At 37.6% G+C, this 25,759-nt stretch overlaps 2 protein-coding genes across 8 annotated transcripts in view; both read left to right on the top strand.

Moving 5' to 3' along the window:
- Positions 1-8,458, top strand: part of AKAP8L (A-kinase anchoring protein 8 like) — a 38,738-nt gene extending 30,280 nt beyond the window's left edge. For 2 of the 5 annotated variants that reach the window (XM_070937434.1, XM_070937432.1), the window contains exons 11-13: positions 322-452; positions 2,938-3,033; positions 3,996-5,385. In XM_070937434.1, the coding sequence (XP_070793535.1) occupies positions 322-452; positions 2,938-3,033; positions 3,996-4,346 (578 nt within the window). In that variant the 3' untranslated portion in view covers positions 4,347-5,385. The other 3 variants (XM_070937435.1, XM_070937433.1, XM_070937436.1) reach the window with 3 other exon arrangements.
- A 4,594-nt stretch (positions 8,459-13,052) lies between these two features.
- AKAP8 (A-kinase anchoring protein 8) overlaps positions 13,053-25,759 on the top strand; it is a 28,671-nt gene continuing 15,964 nt past the window's right edge. For 2 of the 3 annotated variants that reach the window (XR_011600004.1, XM_070937430.1), the window contains exons 1-8: positions 13,053-13,146; positions 17,366-17,404; positions 18,824-18,856; positions 20,637-20,910; positions 22,025-22,541; positions 22,819-22,963; positions 23,305-23,348; positions 25,253-25,294. Coding sequence is in view for 2 of the 3 variants with exons in the window: in XM_070937430.1 (XP_070793531.1) it covers positions 13,131-13,146; positions 17,366-17,404; positions 18,824-18,856; positions 20,637-20,910; positions 22,025-22,541; positions 22,819-22,963; positions 23,305-23,348; positions 25,253-25,294 (1,110 nt within the window). In the remaining variant the exon portion in view is untranslated. The remainder of the gene's footprint in view (positions 13,147-17,365; positions 17,405-18,823; positions 18,857-20,636; positions 20,911-22,024; positions 22,542-22,818; positions 22,964-23,304; positions 23,349-25,252; positions 25,295-25,759) is intronic. The other variant, XM_070937431.1, reaches the window with a different exon arrangement.

Raw genomic sequence — 25,759 nt, 5'->3', positions numbered from 1 at the left:
ATTACAAGCAATTTCAGGATATTATACAGAATAGGGATGTTTCTTAGAAAAATATTTTTATTTACAAGTGACAAATACCCTAAAAAATGAAGATCTATCCCCCTGCCTTTTTCTAGTTTGTATGGATAGGTTTCCATCTTTTGTTATTATTCGGTTCCATCAATATTTACTAAATTTATTTTTTGAATTAATCTGATAATATTGCTGGAATCTTATAGAAGATTCAATGTTTCTAGGTTCCTTGATATACAGATGTCTTCTTATGTGATAATGCATATTCTCCTTCAGGCTGTAATATATGAGGGACTTTATTTTACTTAGATATAGGTATGGAACATTTTGTAAAAAAGGTGGAGGCTGCTCACTGTGTTGCCTGTGACCTGTTCATCCCAATGCAATATGGAATCATCCAGAAACATCTGAAATCTCTTGATCATAACCACAACCGTAGAGTAAGTGTTTGTTGTTTGTTTGTTCATTTACTTATCCAATTTATATAACTGCCTATCTCACAAACAGAAACCCCAGGGGGTATACAACAAATGTAAACACAGTTTATTCATTAAAAAGTATAAAAATCAAGCTAAAACAAAGAATATTAGATGAATGAATGTTAAAAGTAGTGGAGTCACTTTACTGTCCCCAGGCCTGCAGGACCTCCGGAAGCTCAACATTGACAAGGTCAACTTCACCTCAGGGAGGAGAAGTCTTCAGAATGTGGGCACCACAGCAGAAAAAGTCCAAAGGTAACTCCTTAGGCAGCAGAACCCATATCATGCCCTTTCTGCTGGATCTGATAGGTAGATTAAATCAGTAAGAGGTGCTCCCTCACAGAACCCAGTCCCATGCCATGAAGGGTTTTGAAGGTCAACATCAGCACTTTGAATTGAACCCAATATAAACTGGCAATCAATACAGCTCATGAAGAAACACACATCGTTGCTACCAAATACTGCTACATTTCACACTCACTGAAATTTCTGGGTACTCTTCAGAGGCAGCCCAAGGTAGAGTACATTGCAGTAGTCTAACTGGGAAGTGACCAAGGAGTGAGTGACCATGAATAAGTCGTCCTGATGTAGGAATAGGTGCAACTGGCACATGGTATAAACTTGTGCAAAATGTTTTCGTAGTCACATCTGCTACCAGCTCTGAGCAGGAGTCATGACTAGGAGGACCCCCAGATTGTGCATAGGTTCTATTTGGTGCAATGCATGCCTATCTAGTACTAAAATGGTAAAGTCCCAAACCCAGAGGGGTTCAAAGGCCAAAGCTACTCAGTCTTGCCAGGGTTTAGTTGAAGCTGTTGTTCTCCATCCAGACCTTCATAAACTCCAGACATCATGGTAGGATATCCACAGCCAATCCCCTTCTCAGGATCTCACCCTGAAGGGAAGCATAGGGATGAAACACTCACCTGACAAATTTGGGGAGGAAAATCATCTTCTCTGGAGCTATTTGAGAAAAAAGCTTTGCAGGATGTATGTGTTTGGAGTCCACAGCAGACTGTCACTACGTTGCTATCCCACTCGCCCAGCTTCTCCAATAAACCAAGCCCCAGAGTCCTGGTTGGTGTCTCCAGATGGAAAGTTCCATGCAGTCATCTGGTCCGTGTGATGAGCAATGCCAGCAGCAAAGAAATCAAAATACAATACAGCTCAACAGCGGCAACCAGCAGCAGGTCCAGGTGCTCAGCTAGCTCCATCCACTGCCAAGTGTCCAGTGGTGAAATGTAAAATTTGTTACTACCAGTTCTGTGGGCGTGGCTTGGTGGGGAGGGGGGTTAATGTGACTGGGTGGGCATGGCCAACGTTTTTTTTTACTTTTTTACTTTTAAAAGCATTTTTTCTACAACCTCCCGGGCCGAAGAGGTTGTAGAAAAAATGCTTTTAAAGGTAAAAAAAAAAAAGCCTCTGATGATCGCGCAGCTCAGCTGGGCATGGGGGGGTGGGGGGGTGCAGGGATTTTTGCTACTGGTTCTCCAAACTACTGACGCCATCATTACCGGATCGGGTGATCCAGTCCGAACCAGGAGCATTTCACCCCGGCAAATGTCCCAACAGTCAGATCACTGTCCCAGACTTTAATGCTCATAGCGAGCCTCCAAAAGTACTGCAGCTGACAACCTCATATGTAATCTCAGGCTCACACTCACAGTCAAGTGCTGCAGCTCACTGAAACTCCACCATGAATAGGCACAGCATGGGCATGTCAATACAGTATCCACAGCCAGAGAGCAAACACAATCTGTCTGTCATCAACCAGCTCCCCAAAAAAGCAGAAAAAGCCTAACCAAGGTTCAGTCCAAGTCTAAGTCCAGGTAAATGCCCAAAAATTTGCAGATTCATTACTAAAATAGTAATATAAATTGTTCATAATAAATGCCTGTTCATTTCAAAATAAAATTAAGAAACGGCCTGTTCCATTTCAAAATATCTGGATAATATATACAGTATATATATTAGTATTTTAGTATGTATGTTATGTAATAAGATTTTCTCTTCCGAGTAAAGTATATTATATAAATATTTACAAATTGCATCCTATATTTTCATTTCTGTGATTGAAGATGCAGTTTCTCTTGATTTTGTAAATTTCTTATTATACAAAATGTATAGACATCTTTGCTTGTAATTCACTGTTTTCTTTGACTTCTCTATCTTGAAGCTAACAGAATCTTTATGTGAGTGGTCCTGATACATTTGTTCTGCTCAACATTGTAACTTATTAAAAAAGACTAATTATGAAACTTAATTGATTAACACATGCAGGGTACTTGCTTTTTGTTATAGCTGACCCTATGCCTCATCCCTTATGTCCTCCTTTAAGTGAATGATTAACATTAAGTGAATGTCGCTTTGAAATGAAAAAGATGTACATTCATGTTGTAAATAATGATATGCATAATTTCTTTTTGTTGTTGGTTTTGTTTTCTAGGCTATGATGGAACAGTCCAAGAAATCGTCATTAGTAGTTGCAAGAAGTATTCTTAACAATAAACTTATCAGTAAAAAATTGGAGAGGTATCTAAAGGTTAGCAAAAAAAAAATCTGATATCTACTTTTAGATGCGCTATATTTTTTCAGCATTCTACTAATGTTTGTTTTATGTTTGTGTTTATTTTCTGTTATTGCACTCAAATTCTTTGGGTTTTTTTTCTGTATCCAATTTTTATTTCTGAGTCCAGATTCTCAGTCTTCTATTTCTTAGATTCCATTTTTTTAATATTACAGGTTTCAGTTTTAATAGTGCAACAAATTCGTTTACTGCTAGTTATTATATTCACCTTTAGCTCCAGTTTAAGGATTATTGACATTTAAATGTAAATGTACTTGGTATTTCTCAATTATATTTATTTTCCTATGAGAATGTCATGGTTTCCAAAATAGATCTATTCAGTTTCATCCTTATCCAATTATTGTTTTTTATGTTCAGACCTCAACTGCAAGGACCATTTCACAAAATAAATTTGGAGAGTATCAGCATTCTGCCAACATTTATTAAAATGATTAGAGAAACAATAGAAATGTATAAGGATCCAAATAATTCATACCAGAAAAATGGCAGTTAGTGCCATTTGCATGGCAGTTAGCGATAGATTGTAGGCATTCTGCTCCACTAAATTTTCACCACATATAAGACTCTGCCATTAAATTGCCCAAGTTAAGTTTCAGATCTGCTTTGAAGATGTTAGCAGCATGGCTAGCAAAATGTCAGCACATATTCAAGAGTTCCAGCTTTTCCTTTGTTCCAATCCAATATGCATTCCAAATCTGGAGCAGAAACTCCATTGATCTATTAAAACAGAACAGGTGTTCTATTAGCTGTTAGTGGAATTATGCCATTTGATTACTTTTAAATGTCATTTCCATTGCATTAATAAAAATTACTACCCCCAACTATATATTTGTATAAGGCATATATTTTTATAATTCTGGGCATTGAAAATTTCTGACTAAAATGTCCAAAACTCAGTACAGTGTCGTGTTTTATAGGGTGAGAATCCCTTCACAGATGATCCTGAAGAGAAAGAGGAACATGAAGAAAGTGAGGCAGGAACAAGTGGGATCATTGAGGAAAGAGCAGCTGAAGGTGAAGGAAACCTAAATGAAGAGCAAAGTAAAAGTGATAACAATCCTTCTGAGGAAAATCCAGTGGCTGATGAAAGTGCAGAAAATAAAGGTTGTGGAGAAGAACTACAAGGACGAATGGAGGAAAGGAATTTGACCACATCTCAAGAAGGTTTTACTACCGAGCAGGATCCAGAACATGAAGAAGAAAAAGAAAAAACACAAGAAAAACAAGACATTGTACCTTCAGAGAAGATGGAACTACCTGATGAGTGAACTTGCAAAGAAGGTTGAATCATTTTGAGACTCTGCATTAAATCTTCTAAAACCATACCTGTATTTGTGACACACCATGGCACGTGGCTTTTGGTTCTCATTGACCTCACTTTCATCTAGTTAACAGCCTTTATTTGTAAAGTGTTTTTGAAAATAGCTTTTTTAACCAAATTTTCATTGTATTAGCTAGATTTTGTGCAGTACAATTTTTAAGTGGCTTTGTACTAGGAAATATACTTTTTTTAGTAAATAATCAAAATCAAATTTTGTCAATTGGCTTATACCATGCTAAACCTTGGAAGGATAAATAACATCTAAATTTTCCCATTTACTTTTGTATATAGTTGAAAATGTTTTAGTTCCATAGCTAGTCTTGTCTGAAAATGTCAGTAGCAGAATTATGGGTTTTAAATTCTGCATGATTGGAATATCTTCCATGCAAGTGTAGCATTCTTCTATCTTTTTACTTTTAATATTCAAAAAAGACTTTGGTCAGCACAATAATTTTGCAGTGCTTTTATTTAAGAGGGAACATTTGCAATAGTTGGTTATAAAACACTATTAGGGCTGTATGTGTAAGTTTTTGACAGAAGCAGCAAGCTTATTATTGTGCAGAAAGCCTCAAGGAGAAATAAATGCATTCTGGCACTTTCCAAAAAATGCAATTTATATTATTCTGTTTGAGATCAAGAGGATTTCTTAGTTTCTGCTTATTTTAGATGGATGTTCTGAAAATGAAGTCTGTAGCAGCCCAAAAATCTACTGATGAAGTGTTACAAAACATTAAATATTCCCTTCAAAGCAGGTCTTCCAGTTGTCTCATTTTAAATCCTTGAAATGATCTCTGCTGCATTTGTCAAGAATATAGTATTGCTTCATTGTTCCTTTGTTTATTAAGAATTGCAGGCATTAATGCCATAAGTTTATTTCAACTCTTGCTGCTACCCCAATTGCTTTCCAAGCAATAGTGGTACAGATTCTGATATTCTTGTTCATGCTCAAATTATTATCCTCTCATTTCTCTTTATGTACATGCCTTCTTCCTGTAGTGGAGATCAAGCAATGGAATCTGAAAATATTCAATGGACATATTTTTCTGGAAACCTGCTACATTAGCAAAGACAATGGTGAGTGAAGGAATAATTACACACTGGGTGGAGGCCTTTTTGCTATATAATACTTCTTCCTTAAGACTCAAGCACCAAATAACTGGTGGAGAAACATGTAAAAATAAGTTTTGTGAGTAAAAAGCATTTAGCAACGTTTCAATGTATTGCTTATTAATGTATAATGACTCAAGTGTTCGTAGTGGTAGCTTTGTCTTGTACTCAATCAAGTTGTAGATAATAAATTTTATGAATGTTGGGAGTACTGAAATTCCAGTATAAACTTGTATTTATACATATGGGTTGGTATCTTAAAAGGTATTAGCGGTTGGGCTGAACAAGGAATAAGAAGTTTACAAAACAGCTTTGAGGTATTAGGTTTCTGGAAATAACTGAGAAACAGAGGTTGCTAATATAGTGCTTGAGTAAATATTCCATCTTCTTTCAATATTTGGGCTCACATACATGCCAGTGGTGTGTTTTTGCAAAATGGTATTAGCTGCTATGAGAATTTTCTTTACATCAGTCTGAATGTTTATCAAACCATATATTAATTCCAAATGAATAGCACTTACCATTACCTTAGAATAACTCAAATGTGTTATTTCTTGGACTATTAATCAATTTGTAGGCAAATTTACTCATAGTCTGAGTAATTATACTTGGGATTCAGCCTTACTAAGTTTGGAGATAAACATAAAACAATATTTTCATATAACTTTAAAACCAGGGATATTCTTTTTATTATTATATTTTTATCCCAGCTTTTTTATATATAACTCAAGGGGGAAAAGTAAGTCTCCTGCCTCCTGTTTTCCTCACAACAACCACTCTGTGAGGTGGGTTGTTCTGAGAGAGTGAATGATTCACCCAGTCACTTTTCATGACTAACAGGCCTGGAACTCTAAATCTCCTTGGTTTCTGATCCAGCACCTTCACCGCTGCACCATACTGGCTTTCCAGTTTCTCTCTGGATTGGGATATTTGTACAGGGCAGTTTGCACTGATGAAGGATGCTAACTTTTTCCCAGTATCTGATACTTTCTTCCTTTGACCCTGTTCTCTCCTTCTCCTCTCTCCCCACTTCCAATATACTCCAGCTGGGACATAAATCTTGGAGAGGAATCCCCTCCTGTTTGAAATAAGGTACTACTGGATGGGAAGCAGTTTTGAATAGAATTAATGAGGTTGGGAATTAACCAATTACTTTGTAGAGCCTCATCTGCAAATGATGTTTTGATACTCCAGCCACATAATAATAAGATAATATGATGATAACTCAGTTTTTATGCCTTTTGAAAATTAGAATCTGTATACTTGAAAGAAAATGCTACTGTAATTACTGATTTTATTCCAAATTACATAGGCAGATGATTGCAACTATGACTATTCAATTAAATAGATATTCAGGAATTTCCTGAATATATATGTATAGGATCTGGCCATGGGTTTCCACATTGCATTTTGAGCCCTTTTTCGTTCATGCAGGAGTAGCTATTTAAGGTATCTATAATTGTTTTGTGGAACCATTATTAGATTAGAACTGTTTTCTAAATTGCAATCTGGAGAGTTCAAAAGCACATTTCGAAACGATTGTACTCAAAGTTAAGAAATTATTGAGCTGTTATATTATGTATTGTTGCAAAACTGGTATTGTTGATAGAATCAAAGAAATAGTCTGCCCTATTCTAGTCTCTGGAGTTACACATTCCTGGAATCTAAAGGAAACTTCCATTTTTCTGGCAGAATTTCTTCTGTTGGAGCACACGGAAGATCAGTGTAATCTGCCCCACTAAAATCTTTTGCTTGTTTACCTAATTTGTCCAGATAGTTAGAAATATTCCTTAACAAAATTTGAGGGCATATAAAGCCTGAAAGGTGGAAGAGAAGAGTCAATAGCCCAACTTTATAAACTTTATATGTGCTTTTATTTGTCCGTGGCTTTCTTAACTTCAAAAGAGATATTACAATAACCAGTTTGTTTTGCTTGCTGACTATAACTGAAATGGTAGAATAATTTTCTTTTATGCACTTTTGATAGTCACATAAGAATTTCAATTCATATTGGTGTAAAGTGTTAATGTTCTTCAACTATTAGATTCTGAATGAAAAAATGTAATAAATAAGAAAATATTTGTAATACCTTTTTCCTATGAATTACAGAATACATATTGTAATTAGCTGTCACTGAACAAATAGCTCAAGTTTCATACATTTTTGATATCAGGAAGTGTTTTCCTATGACTTAAGTGACTTAAGAAAAGGCTTTAAAATTTTATCTTACAAGAAAACTGGAAAAAAATCAGTGATTGACATAATAAGCTTTGTGGATTTAAGCAAAGATGTGCTTTTCGTTATTAAACAGGCAAGGCAAAAGTGATTTTAAAAATACCATTCTGCTTGTGGATATTTCAACCACAAGCAGAATGGTATTTGCAAAAGAATGCACCCATTCTTTTGCAATATTATAAAGTTAATGTTAAAATTACTTTGCCTATATTGTTTTAATTGAGTCTGACAATTGTAGAAAAGCACTTGAGAAATTGATGAATTAAACCTTGAGAAAAGAGGTTAAAAAGGTCATATCTCTGGAATTGGTCCAAAAAAACTGTTAAAAAGGAGACCAAAACGTAAATCATGGTAGAGCAGCAAGACAGATTACAGAGTGAGGAGAAAGATTTGGCTGTCTCGGCTGATTACAGAGTGAGAAGAAAGAGTTTATAGTGGCATAGCTGATTGTTGGAGCAGCAATTCTCCAGAAGCTGTGGTGTTCTCCTAGGCCAGATAACCAAGAGACTGTTTTTGTCTCTAATTACAATTGTTGAAAAATTATTCATTGTATAAATGTACTCTCTTTACTCCTACTTCCATATAACACATACTATAATTTTTATCTCTGCATAGGAGAAGAATGCCAGCATCAATGCCTTTCTTTATAAACAATATAAATATTCTTATGTTATAGTTACATAGCAGAATAATTTCATCTCATCTTCTGTCACTGCTGCAGCACAAGTTTCTCTTCTGCTTGAATGTTATTGACTGTGTTCGTGTATGAAATACTAAATTTGCACATCAATTGTTTTTAAAATTGTATTTTTCATGATTCTCTCTGTATATACATTTTTAAATCAATTTAAACTTAACTCCTGGTGACTGCATTTCGGCAGTTTTCTTGACAGCATTATAGAAGTGACCTGATAACTACCACCTTCTAAGATGTTTTTATGCCTTCTCAATCTAGTGAGCCCTAGAGTCAGACATTCTTCTATTCAAATATTAACCAGGGTTAATCCTGTTTTGCTTTTCAAATCTGCAAAGGTTTATAGGACCATCTGCTCAGATTTCATTATTGTTTAAAAAGGTAAAGGGCGCATCCAGACAGCCATAAAGTGCTTTCCTTCAGTCTATGAGCATTTTTATTATTATTACAGGTTTTAGCTTTAATAGTGCAACAAGTTCCTTTATTGCTAACAATTTGTGCTCCCCTTGTCATCAATCTCTGTTCTACTTCGATAATTAACTTGGCAAGTGCTATCCTTACTGCCTTAATGTAGGACAAATTAAGAAAAAGGTTTGGTGGCTTCTTCTGACTTTATTTCCCCTCCCACTTAATGTCACCTTAGTGGGAAAATAACCACCAATTTGAGATATCCTTGGTCTCTCTGACCTTGCTTGTTTCCTTGCAGAGGTTTCATTACCCAAACCAGGTAACATCATCAGTGCTAGTAAGGAGTGCAGTTTGCTGTAACATCCTTTTTGGGCTGGGTGATAATCTCTTTTGCATAGTCTATAGATGTTAATGTCTATGTGTCTATTGGTGGTTGATTTGTCAAAGTGTCAGGCTTCTAGAAATTCCCTGGAGACAATCAACCAGCCAAAAAAGGAACAAAATGATCCAAGCACCTCTCCACCAGCATCAGCACCCAGATCATCTTAGATTAACTGCAGGGTTAACATCAGATCAACAATCAAGTAAACAATATCCCAATCAAGAAACTCCCAAAAAAGTCAACAGCAAACAGCTCAATCAAAGAATCTCTAAGATCAGGGGTGAAATGCTCCCGGTTTGGAACGGATCGCCCGATCTGGTAGCGGCGGGTGGTTCGGAGAACCGGTAGCAAAAATCCCTGCCCCCCCATGCCCAGCTGAGCCGCGCGATTATCAGAGGCTTTTTTTAAAAACAATTTAAAAGCATTTTTTCTACCACCTCTTCGGCCGAAAAAATGCTTTTAAAAGTAAAAAAAAAAAAAAAAAAGCCTCTGATGATTGCTCAGCTGGGATCTTCAGAGGCTTTTAAAACCATTTTTTAAAAAAAATGTTGACCACGCCTACCCAATCACATTAAACCCCCCCCACCAAGCCACGCCCACAGAACCGGTAGTAACAAATTTTACATTTCACCACTGTCTTAAGACCATCCCTCACCAACATTGACAGGGCAAGCTACTAGAATATAAACTCCTTACTAGTACTGATGATGTTACCTAGCTTGAATAATGAAACCTCTGCAAGAAAACAAGCAAGTTCAGAGAGCACCAAGGACATCTTATCAACCCTGAGCTACAAATATTCTCCTTTATTAGAACCACCAATTTCATTAATGATTGACAGATGGATGTAGGTGCTTGGGATGCCTGATTAATGGTAGTCACCAAATTTGGCTAATAAGCTGCACATACTGAGCTGTTCTGTTCCTGTTTCCTTTCAGTGAGGGTATTTTTGATCAGAACTGTAATGTTCTTCTATAAACACTACACTTGTGTCCCAAAATAACCTGGCAGATAACATTGCAGTCACATAGGAGTTGCATAGAATAAAGCAGGAGGGACAGTTAAAGACTGAGATCTGTCTTCAACCAGTGCTGCAGAAAAATGACAGTGCTAGCAGTGAATGGATCTGGCTGACAGTATCTGGAGATAGTCTATTGAATAGGTAATGTAACCATACACATAAATAATAAAAATAATTAAAACCCACACAAAACCTTTTGTTAGCAACAGTGAAAAATCTGTAATATATTCATTGGTGATACAACCAACAATAGCAACAAACCCTTGTTAAAATGATCATAAATGCAACATAGGACTTATTCTTTCAAGTAAAAATTTTGTTTTATTTAGAAACAAATACAAATGTTGTATTCTTTCAGTGCTGTTATTGGAAGTAAAATCTGGTCCGGTTCTTATTCCAAGCTGGGAGAAAGGTGAAGGAGAAATGAATCGGAGGAAGCTTGCATTTAGAAAGGAGGTAGCTAGAAACAACAGTGACACAGCTGACAAATTGGGATTGAGAGTAGATGTGCTTTTAGACAATTTGGGGGGCTTTGTGATTGAGACACCTGTTCCTGTGCAAGAATATGTCCTTTAATATTTAATGGCTGTTGCCAGATTCCTATGAGGTCATGACTGGCACTACATGCAAAAGGGGAAAAGCAAATCCTGTTTTGTTTGTCTGAGCTAATCTTGTCAATTTCATCTCCTTGCCTATTGTGCTGCTTATTTGGAGTTACTGGTGGCCCTTTGTCTATGAATAGAATGGCCTGGTTTTATGGATAGAAAATATCCATTCAAAAAGCCTAGCCTCTTCAGGCTTCTGCTTGAAGCTGTTTTCCTATAGCAGAGAGACTGGGGCTACTTTCTGCCTTTGTTAGGAGATTTTTCTCCTCTTCTCCTTTAGAGGAAATATTCTATTCTGCCTCTTTTTAATATTCTATAGAATATTTTATTCTGGGAGGGGGGCTTCCCACACTATTAAACCTATGTTGTAAGTGACCATGAGCAAGGCCTTCTGGGTCAGGAATGGGCCTGGTTCACAAAATGAATTTATACAAAGCCTCCCTGGCCACGGCTGCCACCTGCTATTCCAGCAGGAACCATGAGTCCAGGAGGACTCCCAAATTTCACATCAGATCTCTGTGAGGTCCCCATCCAGAATCAGAGATGTCAACTCTCTTCACCCTGACAAGAAACCACTCCATCTTGCTCAGTTTGAGTCACAACTAGTTTCTCCTCATCCAAGCCTTTACAGCACCTGAACAGCATCACTTGACCTGACATGGAATAGATAAATGGGATATTATCAGCTTACCAAACCTACCACCAGATGTCCTCTCCCAACAGCTCCATTGAGATGTTAGATAGGAGGGGAGAAAGATGAGGGGAGAAAACTCTTGAAGCACCCCCACATAACTAGTATTGGCCAGAGAATGGCCAACAGAATGGTGCCTCCCAATCCTTAGAGCCTGTCCAACAAGATTTATTATATTTTATACCAATATTGTCAGTGACAATCCTTTTAAGATGTTAAATCACTAGCTACAACACCAGTTGATAAACTGTTTTTAGTGACAGATGGAGACAAGACTGTTTTGGATTTTTGTATTGTAGATACTGCATATGTATTTTTACAAAGCTTGATGTCTCCCATGAGAACGTCTTGCCTGGAATCCTGGAGAGCCATTGCCAGTTAGTTTGAACAAAGCTAGAAGAGGGTTGACCAACAGTCCTACGCAGTATAAGGCATTTTCCATGAATAACAAGAGTTAATAAAATGCTTCCCTAGCCATATAAGGGGCTAGAAACAGGCAGAAAGTAGTTTCAAAAATTAGCACCTGCATCCAGGCACTTCCTACTGCAGCACACTTCAAGAGGAGTTTGGGGGGGAGGGAGGGTGTCGAACACTTGAGCTACAGAGAAAATTATTTAGAAAAAGGCTGGGCTCGCCTGACATTTCCTCAGCCCATTTTCTGCACCACATCCTGAACTTCATTGCAAAGAACATGGTCGCAGAATTCCTTTCAAATGTCGTGCAGTAGTTTACGGGGCAGAGAGTGAACAGACAAAAAAAAAAAAAAAGATGACAAACCCCATTTGGTGTTGGACCCACCAAACAAGGAAAGGATTAGGGAAAGGCAAAGTGCTAGTGGGCAAAATAACAAAGACTTTTGATAAGAGCTTATTAGCCCAAACTCCCAGCAATACAAAAAGACACGTGGACTTGCCGCAGAGAAACGTCAGCCTGCCCTCCGCCCCGTAAAGCAAAAGACTAGAATCTAAAGCCCTCGAGGTTCTATCCCAGAATTTCTCAACCTTGGTAGCTTGAAGATGGGTGGACTTCAACTCCCAGAATCCCCCAGCCAGCAGCGCTGGCTGGGTGATTCTGGGAGTTGAAGTCCACCCATCTTCAAGCTTCCAAGGTTGAGAAACACTCTTCTATCCAGACAAGAAAGCTGAAGCCGCTAAATTATCTTCTAGCGGCGTCCTTAATTATTCGCAAGTAATAAAAGCGAACCTCAGCCCGCCCTGCTTCGTGTACTGTTGGTCCTCTGAAAGCTTCTGACCATCGGCCGCCCCTCCCATTGGAAGCTTATCGACAGAAATGGGAACCGGAAATCTCTCTAGCTCCACAAGCCGCTTCAGCTGCAAATAGGAAAGTTCTCCGGGCATCGGAAGGCGTAGAACGTAGATGTCCAGCGACGGATAAGCTAACGAACGACCCAATGGGAACGACCTTCGTACGGGGAGGCGGGAGCAACAGACGCTGTGAAGTTTAAACGCCCGGCCAATCGAACTTCAGGAATAGAGGCAGAAGCCAATCTCTGGCGGCATATGGCGCTCGCGCAGTCGAGTGGTGGGTAAACTGTTCGTAGTGGGGAGGTAGGACGACGAGCGAAGCCATGGATCAAAGTTACGGTGAGTCCTGCCGGGGAAGGCACCGGCGGCGATGGATGCTCCGGCGAGTGTAAGGAGAGCTTCGGACTTTGACAGAACCGGTTTCTTTTCTCAATGACGTAGCAGCGGTTGCGGGTCGCGGAGCCCCCCGGTGTCGGTGCCTTCTTTCTCGGAGAGGCGCTGGCAGCGGTGATTGGACCTTGCGCTTGTCCCTCACCCACCTTCCGCTTTGTGACTGGAGCGCTACTTGGCCAGCGAGGCGGAGGGTTCGAGTTTACAGTCCCACCCCCACCCCCCCACCCTTTGCGGTACCGAGCGAGAAAGGAGGACCGAAGTCCTATTTCTAAAGACGACACAAAATGGCGTGGAGGAAGTTTTGCTCGCGATGGCGTTCCCTTCCTTCCTGCCGAGGGGATCGATGCCTTCCCGTTTGTAAACAGTGGCTTGTGGATCTCACCTCTTTGCCGACGGCGCTTCTGGCTGGAGAAGAAGCGGACCGGTCGGTCGAAAAGCTCATCCTGGCCCGCGTTGTATTTCCATAGCCAGCCAGCCAGCCAAAAAAAAAAAAAAAAATGACAGGCAGGCAGGGGCGTAATCGCTCCCCCCCTTCACGTCCCTCACAACCCTCCTCGCAGTGTGTTAGGCATTGCCAACATGCCCAGTAAGAGTGTCCACAGGCCATCCTCTGCTTTCTTACCTATCTCCGAATACAGAATAACAACAGGTGGAAGGGACCTTGGAGGTCTTCTTGTCCAATCCTCCCCCTTTCAGGCAGGAGACCCGATACCATTTCAGACAAATAGTTATCCAACATCATCTTAAAAACGTCCAGTGTTGGAGCATTCACAACTTCTGGAGGCAAGTCGTTCTACTGATTAATTGTTCTAACTGTCAGGAAGAACAAACTTGCCTGGCCACATCGTTTTTCTTATCAGGTCCCATCTTGTCCCAGCCCTAAGTGCTAAAGTAGCATTTAGGGTAGGGGTCAGCAATATGAGGCTCTGGAGTCGCATGTGGCTCTTTCACCCCTCTGCTGCGGCTTCCTGTCACTCAAAATATGCATGACAACTGCCAATGTGCGACACCCGCCGGCACATTATTTATTGAGCTTTTCACCCCCGGTAGGCCAACCATGGATAAATCCAAGAAAAGAAAAGTTTCGGAAGAAAACTGAACGTTTAATTCAACTACATATGTTAGTTTTGTGGCTGCTCAAGAAAGTCAGGCGCGGAAAGGGTTTTGTGGCTCCCAGTGTTTTCTTTTCTATGGGAAACGGGTCCAAATGGCTCTTTGAGGGTTTAAGGTTGCAGACCCCTGATTTAGGGGCTTGTTTTCACACACTCCGAGAATAGACCCAAGGAGTGTAATATCGGTTTTGCTGTTTATCATTTCGGAATTCAGGCAGAATAGAATGAAGGGTTCAAGGATGAATAAATAAATACTAGAGGGCTTCAACTGAGCAGTGGGGAAACCCACGGTCTGAGGGCTCTGTGACATTTATAATGATAGCAAGTGGTATATTGACTTCGTTGGTGATACCAGACACTGAGTTGCACATTTGGCCGGCTGCATTGTAACCTAGCGAGTTGACTGAACTCAACTTGTGTGGTTGAGTTATGGTACAGTGCATTTTGTCAAACTAGAAAATTGTTCATTGTGAGTATTGTGCGGATATATAGCCTTTTTGTTTTAAAATGTCAGGGTATTTATTAAAATGTTTTATTTGTAAACGGTATGACTGGTTAAAGAGGGAGGAGGAAAATACACCAAGGGAGAAAAGGGAATACCTTTTTAATGTAATTTAGGAATATCTGTGTACATTATTGCTTTTCTTAGGCTTAGATCAGAGGATAACCTTCAGCTTTATTAAGTCATCTTTCATTCTGTCAAAAGTGTTTTCAGATCTTGTAGATATAGTAGTACTGTACATAAAACAGGTATAGCATGAATATAGAAGCAATGATATTTCCTATAAAACTCTGAATAACTAGATATTTTTAGTACTCATGGTAGTTTTGAATGCTAAACTTAATCCCCCTATAAAGTGGAATCTTAACATCTGATAAAATGGGCTCTAGTGTAGAAATCATTATACCATAATAACCCCGATTAGTATCCAAGGCAACAGCAAGTACCTGGGTCCCTGCCAGATGCTTGTACTACAGCTTCCACAAACTTCTTGTCAGTGGTGATGCTAGCTAAATATTGAAATCCAAGATGTCAGGTTATTCTGTGTTATAAGATACTATATGATACTATATAATGACTAGAAGGGTTTAAAAATGTAAGAAAATCAGAATTCTCAATCTTGCTACTGTTTCCATTTCTTTGTTACATGACAATTTTAGTGATGTTCTTTTGTAACAACTAATATAGTTATACCAGAGAATGCAACAAATGTATGTGTATGCACCCTGTGTATATATGATAGAATTCACATTTTTGAATTGCCTGATTTTTGAATTGCCTATCTCAGAATTGCTCTGAGAATTGCCTTCTCAGAGAAGTACTTGAGGCAGTATATAATAAAACGTTAACATATAAAACAGCATATAGGAATTTAAAATTTAAAAAAATTGAAATTTAAAAGCAGGCAAGAATGATTGAACTCTGTTGAAAATTAGTTAAAAAGGTAAAGGGAGGGTTTTCAGAATGCCAGCCCTGTGGGCATGGGGCTGCAGAGCCATGTTTTAACTCTTTTTCAAAAGACCAAGAGAGGGTTGCTGCCTCTCCTATATATTTGTGTATATACACATTCTCCCCGTGAATTCTAGTTCCACCATGAGCGCAAAACCAGCTAGATGGTCTTGGGCTAGTCTCTTTTTCTTAGCCCTAGGAAAGGGGCAGTTTCAAACAACTCCTGAAATACTTTACTTAGAAATCTGCAGGGATTTGTCTTGGCAGTCTCCAAGAATAGGACATGATTGCTTGCTAGTTTAATGTTCTGAAGTACTTCGATGAGAACCAAATGTTAAAAGAGTACACCTATAAAATAGTAATTTTTATAGTCGTGTTTATAACTATTTGCATTTTGAATATACATAGGAATCAGTTATTTCTCAGAAGAAATTGATTTATTCTTTTTATAGAAAATGTCAGTGTCACAATTCTGTTGCAATTTTATTTAGCATATTGCCTTGATTTGTGTTACATAAAGTACATAATCCAATAGAAGATAATATATTTAGCTCAGGGTTGAACTCTGGAGTCCTTGATGTTCTTTGAACTTGGTCCTTTGCTTGCAAACATTTCATTATCCAATTAAGTAACATCAGTGCTAGTGAGTATCAGGTTTGCTCCCTGTTTATGTAAAGTAGCCTGCTCTACCAGTGTTGGTGCTGATGTGGTTTTCTCTTTGGTAGTTCATTGATTAGGATATTGACAATAAAATAACAATTGTATGGACAAGAAAATAAAGCTAAGAAGGAAACAAAACCCTATCATCCGTAACAACCAACATTCAAATAAGTGAGGATTAACACCAGGCAGACAGGCAGAAAACAATACCTAATGAACTGCCAAGGATAAAACAACAGCCTTCCCAACACTGGCAGGGAAAGCTATTGTACATAAACAGAGAGTACGCCCCACACTGCAAGTATTACCTAGTCAGGTAATGAAATACCTGGAAGCAAACAACCAAGGACTCCACAAAGTATGTAATGTTAGCTTTATATGTTCAAGTATTTCCTTTCTGAAATATTCATTTAGTATAAAATAAATTGTTTATTTTGCTCCCTTTCAGAAGGGTTTCTGGTTCTTTTCATAAGAAATCTTAGTTCCAGATAAGGATTTGTTTCTCTGTATTGTATGATATGAACCTAAATTATTTTTTAAGTAAAATCTTCCATATTTCAGTATTCTTAGTTTACACATTTGAAAGAGTTGAATTCAGATAACCCTTAATTCCTACTAATCATTTGGAAAGCATGATTGGTTAATAAGAGTTTGCTTAAGAAGATTTTGTAGGCCATGTATAATGTTGCTTTCAGAATTAGTTCCAGAGAATGGAACAAAATGTAAGTCAGTGTGTATAACCTTGGCATTTGGCCTGACTTCTATCTTTCCTATTTTATTGGTAGCAATGGAAAACACACAACTTCCCAAAGGTTTGGTTCCTATCAAATACACAAAATATATTGAAGATAAACCTCTGAATGGATATAGAAGATACAGAGCAAATCTTTAGAAATATATTGAGTTTTTAAATTTATTAATATATTAAACTTTTCTTTTACAGGATATAGTTCTTGGGGTACTGACAACACCAATACTCATGGTAAGAAAATAAATATAGCTACATTGATAAGTTGATTATAACCCTATTTTAAACCTGAGTCACAAAATAAGAATAATATTAATAACATGAGTTTTCAATAGCAGAATATTTTCACAGGCATATTTATCTATTTATTTATTATTTATTAGTTTGATTTATATGTCGCTCTTTTCCAGAGATTCAGGGCGGCTTACAATACTTTTAAGCAATAACCTTCATACTTTTGTATATACCTGCCTAGTAGGGCTTTTTGGGGCCCCCTAAGCGGTGTTCTATTTTATACAAAGTCAGGACCCACAAATTGGGTCCTCATTTTATCTACCTTGGAAGGATGGAAGGCTGAGTCAACCTTGAGCCTGGTGAGAATTGAACTCACCATAATAATCTCATATACTGATATTAATTTCCTTTTGGGTTTATTAGATTAAATATAGTTTATATCAGTTTTCTATCGTACTAATTTCTATCAGAATTCATATAAATTAGAGCATTGATTTTATATAAAATAAAAATATTCAGCTGTTTCTTGACATGAATCATTTAATATTCTTTATATAGGAAGATTGTGAAATAATTTGTTTCACTAATTCTAATCTAGTGTTAATTTCTGATTTGTCTAATATGTAATATTAATGCTAAATTTTTGCCATGGGATACAAAAAATAACTTCATACTTATTCTAATGTGAATTTTCCAAGCTATTCCCACTGCAAGAAAGAAAGCCCAGTTAGACCAGAATTCCTCAACCTTTCTGGGTTTATGGATCAGCAGGGTGGGGAGGGGATAGTTTTACAAATGGCCGGCAAGCACGCACGCATCTTCATTTTCACGAGTGGTATATACACGCGCCTGCCACTCATGCATTTGGAGCACATGTGTACACGCTCACCTGCTGCTTGTGCAAGTGGAGATGAGCATGTATGAACACTCATCTGCCATTTGCAAACAGCTCACAGCTACTATTGGGCCATCGCCCAGAGGTTGGGGACCCCTGCCTTAGACCACATAGAGCTTATGCAGATTCTCTATGTGTGTTTATCTTGGAGAGCTCCCTGGTTTTCAGAGGAAACAGGAGATGAAGCAGCATAACAGATGCCTAGAGCATCACAAGAAGACAAAGCAAAATTTGTAATACAGCCTCCCTCTGGAGTTACAAATAGCACTGACCTGTTAGCCTGTGAATATTGGCAATTTCCCAGGCTCTAAAGTCAAAATAATGTTGGTGGCATTTGGTCCTAGTATGGTGTGGTTGAGTGTGTTAATAATGGATTTTTATTCATTTCTTTTTAATTGATTTATACATTTGAGTTGAAATATTTATTTCTGTTCTTTGGATAGATGAGTAGCTATGTACATTTGTTAATTAAAAAAACGATGTATTTAAGATAAAAATAAACTTTGTCTCTGTGTCTCACTAAGGTACATATGCCACGAACATGGGAAGTTGGCAAGGTATGTGTTTTGCTTACTTTTCCAAAGTTTTGCTTTTCACTGAAAGAGGATCTGAGATATTTCCCCACTTTTTTTTTAAGAAATAAAGTGACATCCACTTTACTTATATAAGCTACATAAATCCATGTCTTTCTCATTTTGAACTCTGTCCCAAAGTATTAATAGTAAAATAATCTCAATGAACTACAACAAGGAGGCATCCTTTTCAAAAATTGCAATTTTCAGTGCAGAATTATGAGATAAATCATTTGGAAAGCATTCTAAAGTGGTGGTGGTGGTGGGAAGATGGCAAAGGGAAGGTGTGGCAGTGGGTTCCAGGAAAGTTTCAGACCCATCATCTACTGGATTTGTCAAAAGGTCCATTATGCCCCTAAGGTATTCTGTTCTTTCTGCGCCAATTCAGGAAGCTCAAACTGCCCAAGGAGCTGCTGATACAGTTCTACAGAGGAATTACTGAGTCTGTCATCTGCACCTCTATAACTGTCTGGTTTGGTTCTGCAACCCAACAAGACAGACACAGACTTCAGAGGATAATTAGAACTGCAGAAAAAACAATTATTACCAACCTGCCTTCCATTGAGGGCCTGTATACTGCACAAGTCAAAAAGAGGTTACAGACTCCTTGCATCCTGGACATAAATAGTTTCAACTCCTACCCTCAAAACGACACTATAGAGCACTGCATACCAGAACAACTAGACACAAGAACAGTTTTTTCCCAAACGCCATCACCCTGCTAAACAAATAATTCCCTCAACACTGTCAAACTATTCACTAAATCTGCATTACTATTAATCTTCTCATAGTTCCTATCACCCATCTTCCCACTTATGACTGAATGATTGTAACTTTGTTGCTTGTATTCTTACGATTTATTTTGATTGTTTCCTAGTATGATTTGATTGCTTATTTGTACCCTATGACCATCATTAAGTGTTGTACCTTATGATTCTTGACAAATGTATCTTTTCTTTTTATGTACTCTGAGAGCATATGCACCAAAGACAAGTTCCTTGTGTGTCCAATCAAATCAAATCATTGAAACTGATATGGGACCATAAATATTGCTCCAAATAAATATGATTATTTTGTTACACTAAAATAATATTTTAAAAGTTCTGGTGTGACAAGTCTGATAGGGGCCATCAAAATATGTTGGACATATTTTGGTCCACTGCAGTTTATAATTTTTTATTTTATCTTTAGAAACACAGAAAACTGATGCCCGAAAAAGACCCAGTGGTCTATCGAGTCTGCCCTTTGAATTTTTCATTTTTGTTTTCCTTTTATTAATTTATTTTTAATTATTTTTACTTTTTTATTTTATTATTACTATTTTTATTTATTAATTTTTGTTGGATGATAGATACATGTTTATTCCAAGCATGCTTGAACTCATTTACTGGTAATTGACTCACTACCTCTACTGGAAGTTGGCTCCAAGCTTCCGCTAGTCTTTCTGTAAAATACTTTCAAACATTACTTTTGAATTCCTTTCAAAAAGCTATGCATGTTCTTTTATGAACATTTATGACAGTTCTGTGATAGTTATATTTTTAAAAGTATCATCTCTACCTCATACTGTACATCTATGGGAATATCATTTAATACAGACCCTGGTCTTAAAACAACAAACAGAATTAAGCTAATAAATATTTCTGTCTGTTGTATTTGAAGGTGTGTATGATTTTTGATGTGGAGTTGGTTTCCATTTAGGTGCAAGATTTTAGGTTCTGTTTTTGCTGATTGTGCAACCTATACTTATCTTTTTTTTAACCAGGTTATGAAGGTTATGATTATTATGGTGCTCAAGCCAGTAATACTACCACAGGTCCCACATATAACTATGATGCTACTGTTCCCCCAACTACCTGGAATACTTCTAAAGCTTCTGATATGACAATGGGTACTAGTATGCCAGTTGTAAATTACAATACTGGAACAATGGAGGCAGAAAATTCTGATTCCATCATAGCAAAAATAAACCAGCGTTTGGATATGCTATCAAAGGAAAACAGTGGCAATGCTGGAGAAGGCATGGAAGATCAGGGAAGGTAATTTAAATTTTATTTTTTAATCAATTTTTAAGACTTGAGTTTTGCAGTAAAATAACTGATGGGCCATTTTGTTATAGTGTTTTAAGATATCAGGCTGGAAAGCAGGAAGCTAAATTTTAGTCCTGCCTTACGTATGAAGGCAGCTAGGTGACCTTGAGCCAATCATTTCTTTTCACCCCTGGGAAGACCAAACACTTCCAAAAATATTGCTAAGAAAATTACACACACACACACACACACAGAGAGAGAGAGAGAGAGAGAGAGAGAGAGAGAGAGAGAGAGCTCCAAAAAGCCAAGACATTCAGTCCAACCTATCAGGATAGTTGTGGGGCGAAATGAGGAGATAGAGTGTTTTGTATACTGCCTTGAGCAAGATCCAGTCTGAGTCAGTCACCGGGACCAGAGGTTTACTCTTCCAAGCTTTTAGACTTGTGCTATAATATCTTCAGGTAATTTCTCTCTATTGGAATACGTGCTTTGGGGTGCTCTATGAGTTGTATTTATGTGGTGCCTTCCTATTGGTTGGTTGGTGTGTTAATGGCTGGCAGTTGGCTGTTGTTTCCTTGGTCTGCCAATCTCTCGGCTCCTAAGTACTTGATAAGCTGGTTCAGCACTCCTGTTGACTGACAAGGGGCCCCCTTTCCCAGGCTTCAATCACTTCCCTGGCTGTCTTTGTAATTGCATGACCAACTATCTTAGCAGCTGCGAAATTGATTGTATGTCCTTGTTCATTGCAATGTGAGGCTATCAATGAGTTTGGGTCTCTTCAAAGTCTCACTGCCATGAGCCCCTGATAAAAACATGGAGTATTTACTCATAAATCTTATAAAGGGTCTAAAACTGTTATGCAATACATCAGATGATGGATCTGCTTTGCCCATGTTACCAGTTCTGAATGCTTAGAGGCTCTGGGCTTGCAGGTGTAGTTCATTCCTAGCCTAACTACTTCACAACCTGTCAAGGAGTGATGGCTGTGGATTTCTGCATGTATGACAGATATTCAGCTCAATAGACTCTATTGTTACAACTAAACTGACATTCCCAACATGGGAAATGGTAGTTCTTTAATATCTCTCCTAGCTACTGACTGGATTCTTTACTTGTGATACAGCTCTTTCAGATTTGAGTCTTTTGAATCATACGACTCTAGAGCCGCAGTTCCTGACCGCGATCTGTACCGAACCAGCTATGACTATAATGAAGTTGGATTAGATCGGAATGATACTTTTGGAAGTCACTATGATGGTCCTGGTAACCGCAGAGATCAACCTGGTAACAGAGGAAACAACTATGGTTTTGTTAGAGGGAGGGTCCAAAATCGAGGTCGTCCAAACACTTTCAATCGTGACCACTTCATGCCCTCAAGTACAGAACGGCTGTCTACACACTGGAATGAAATGAATTACATGGGCGGGAGGAATATGGGAGGACCTGGACCCAACAGGCTTCCATCACTCTTTTCTCGAGCACTTGTCCCTGAGTATAGGGATTATGGTGATTATGGAGACTATGGCGACTATGGAGAGTATGGCAACTATGGGGATTATGATTATGGCATGATGGGAATGCAAGGAATGGGAAGGATTCCTGGGAACATGCCCTATGGATTCAGCAGAACACGTGGCAGAGTAAGTTTAACATGCTAATACTGGGTACTCTCATAACTACTTTAATAACTATAAATGAGATTACTTTACTAACTAAGAAAATTGTGATAGACTTATCATTTTTTTGTCAAATGCATACCACCTTATTTTTTGTCTTTCCTTGCAATTTTTTAATTTTTGTCGGAAATGATGTTGATAGGGTCAGCAAGGAATAGCAAGAAGCATTCTTAAAATTTTCTCTGGTACACTGCTAGTGTCAATAACTGGGCCAAGAATGTTTTGTTCAACTTGTCCCTAGCCCAAGAGGAGAGCTTTTCGTGGTCGTCTGGGTGGGCGTTCAGATAATGAAGGCGGGTTATACAAGCGGAAACAACCCCAAAGTGGAGAGGAACCTGACAGCAAGCAGGCAAAGACAGAAAGTGAAAAAGATGACTCTGACAATGGTAAACATTAAATTTATTTTGAGATCTGGATGCATTATTTGCTGACCTAATACCTAGCTTCTAATCTATTATAATATACCTTGGCAACATCCACATTCAATAGAAATGCTTCTCTGAAACTCAGGAATTCACATCACTTTTTTAATATAATTTAGTCATTTTTTAATAATTTTAATTTTTCATATCTAGATGAAAAATAGTTCAGAAAAGAGATCTTGTGCAGTTGTTAATCAGTGAGTGAAAAATAACGGTACTATTGCTTTAAACTGATATTGTTGTTTGGACTGTTGAAGAATAGAAGCCATACATTTACAGTGGTTTTATATCTTGTGTATTGACAGATGATGGTGAAGAAGAAAAGTCAGCAGATGAAGGAGATAAAGGTGTAAGTGTCTTTCCCAAATAAGAGAAAAAATATTGTAAATGGTTGTTTTCTGACATGTCTTTGAAGCTAAAACTATTATAAATTTTGTATGAGTTATTCTATTCATAGAACAAATATGAATAATATACAGTATGTTCCTCATGGGCCATATGCAGTTTCAAAAACAATTACAATTATAACAGTGCAATTTTCCATTTTTATTTCTTTCAAGATTTTGTTTCTTAGAGATTTAATACCCCCAAAATATATAGATAGTCCTCATTTAACCACTTGTTCAGCGACTGTTCAAAGTGATTCTGGCACTGAACGAGGAGCCCGGGCGGGTTTACAATTGGTCCTTATTGTGATTGTTGCACTGTCTCTACGGTGATGTGATTATAATTCATGCACTTGGCAACTGGCTCGTAATAATGTCACAGTGTTCCACAATCGTATCTTCACTATTTGCAAACTTCACCAGCAGACTTTGCAAACAAATTCAGTGAGGAATCCAGCAAGAGGTTGCAAGTGGTGTTAATGTGACCACGTGTGATTGGTGCATGATTCACCTAATGATGGCAGGTGGGACATCCAGAACTGCTATCATATGTTGATGAGGTCACATGACATTGCTCTTTAAATATGTTGCTTAGTAATGGAGTACCTGGCCCCAATTACTGTCAGTAAGTAAGGGCTACCTGTAATTCAATACAGACTAAAAAGAAAACATTTGCTCTTCATAGCACACAGGATAATTTCTTATTCTAGAATTCTAATTTCAAAGATTGTATGATCAAGCACAGCTTCCAGATGTGTTGAGGCTACAACTCTTATGTTCCAACCAACATGATTATAATTATGCTTGCTGGGAATTGTAATTCTTGTGCATTCTGAGAATGCTACTAGTCATATGCAAAATCATTCTGTCTTCAGAGGTGAAATGTCTTAAGAAGTTGCTCTGGGCCACTGCGAGAACAGCTGGATCAGCTGCTTGAGACAGCATCATTATCTACAGTACCTAAAATGGTACAAAGTAAAGGGATATAAATCCAATCATCAATTCATTTTCAGAAAAATATTTGTCTCCCATCCTCTCATTAGGTCAGCAAAGGCTTGTCTAGCAGCCAGAAGCCAAATCATTTTAGGATACAGCAAGCATTATTGCCTCCTGAGAAAATCAGTGTAATAGTGAAGATAATTTCATGGTTGCCTACCATCGTCTGCATAGAACCAGCAGTGTCAGCATAGTTAATTTATCTGAAAAGAGGCTTTTTATCTCATGTCCGCATTGTCATATCCAATTATGAGACAATTGTGCTACATGTAACCTAAATATACAAAAGTATGAAGGCTATTGCTTAACGCATTGTAAGCCGCCCTGAGTCTCCGGAGAAGGGCAGCATATAAATTAAAGCAAAAAAAAAAAAAAATGCAGATTGAGCTTAATTTTATTTACTCTGCAAAGCATGCTTGAAAAGAGCACGTGTGAATCCTGAAATTCCTTCCATTAGTTTTGAATTACCTGCTGCCCAGAAAGTCCACTTGCGCTTTCCGTAATTTTTAAATATGGGCTGCTTATCTTGTTTCTGAATTTGTACAATGCTTGCTGGAATGAATACACCTTCAAATAAAAGAGGCTATAGTTCGAAGAACTATGCAGGATTTAATCTCTAGTTGAAATAAATGAATATGTTGTTTATATTTGAATTGATAAAATTAGTCTATTTATTTGTCGGCCTTCATGTAGAAAGTTGTTTACAAATTCTGCCTTTAAAGTTGAATTTTCAGAAGTTGTATTTCTGGTAAATATTTTTCAATCAATATAAAAAATCACTGTTAATTTTTATATAAATTTCTATATAAATTTTATATAAATTTATAACTGTAGAATTAATGTGTTGTTTTTTTCTTCTTTTTTTTTAAAGGAGTATAAAGGAGGCAATGAAGCTCTCAAAGGAAAAAGTAGGGTAAGATATATAGATGTAATTGAAAGACATATGTTTCTTTTCACTTGGAAACATAAATTAACTTTAGACTGAACTACTATTATTTCTTTGGGGATAACATTCTAGTATCTATGCTTTCCTGCTTAGAATGCAGATTTTTTTAAAAAATAATCGAATAAATTATATTGTGAATAAATATACAAGTTGAACAATTCTTGCATAGGTTTACCAGCTCTTGATATAACAAACTGGATTCAGTGAAACAAATGTCTGCTATGTATACTACTATAGTATAGTAGTATAATGACATCCACAAATGATGCAAATCTCCAAAATGTCCTCTGTTTAATTCAGTGAGATTCCCAAATAACAGATTTCACTTTCCTCAATTAGTCTGCTCAATCAAGATTTTATTTTAGTTTATTAGAATATAGTAATAGTCTTTTTATCTAAACCAGGGTCATGGCCTCATTAAATCTAGAAGGT

The sequence above is a fragment of the Pituophis catenifer genome, unplaced genomic scaffold (assembly GCF_029215685.1).
Source record: "Pituophis catenifer annectens isolate HBS135680 unplaced genomic scaffold, rPitCat1.0.hap2 SCAF_2, whole genome shotgun sequence".
In the NCBI taxonomy this organism is placed as follows: Eukaryota; Metazoa; Chordata; class Lepidosauria; order Squamata; family Colubridae; genus Pituophis; species Pituophis catenifer.
Note: the sequence above shows the minus strand (reverse complement) of the source record. Positions and strands in the feature narration are given on the sequence as shown.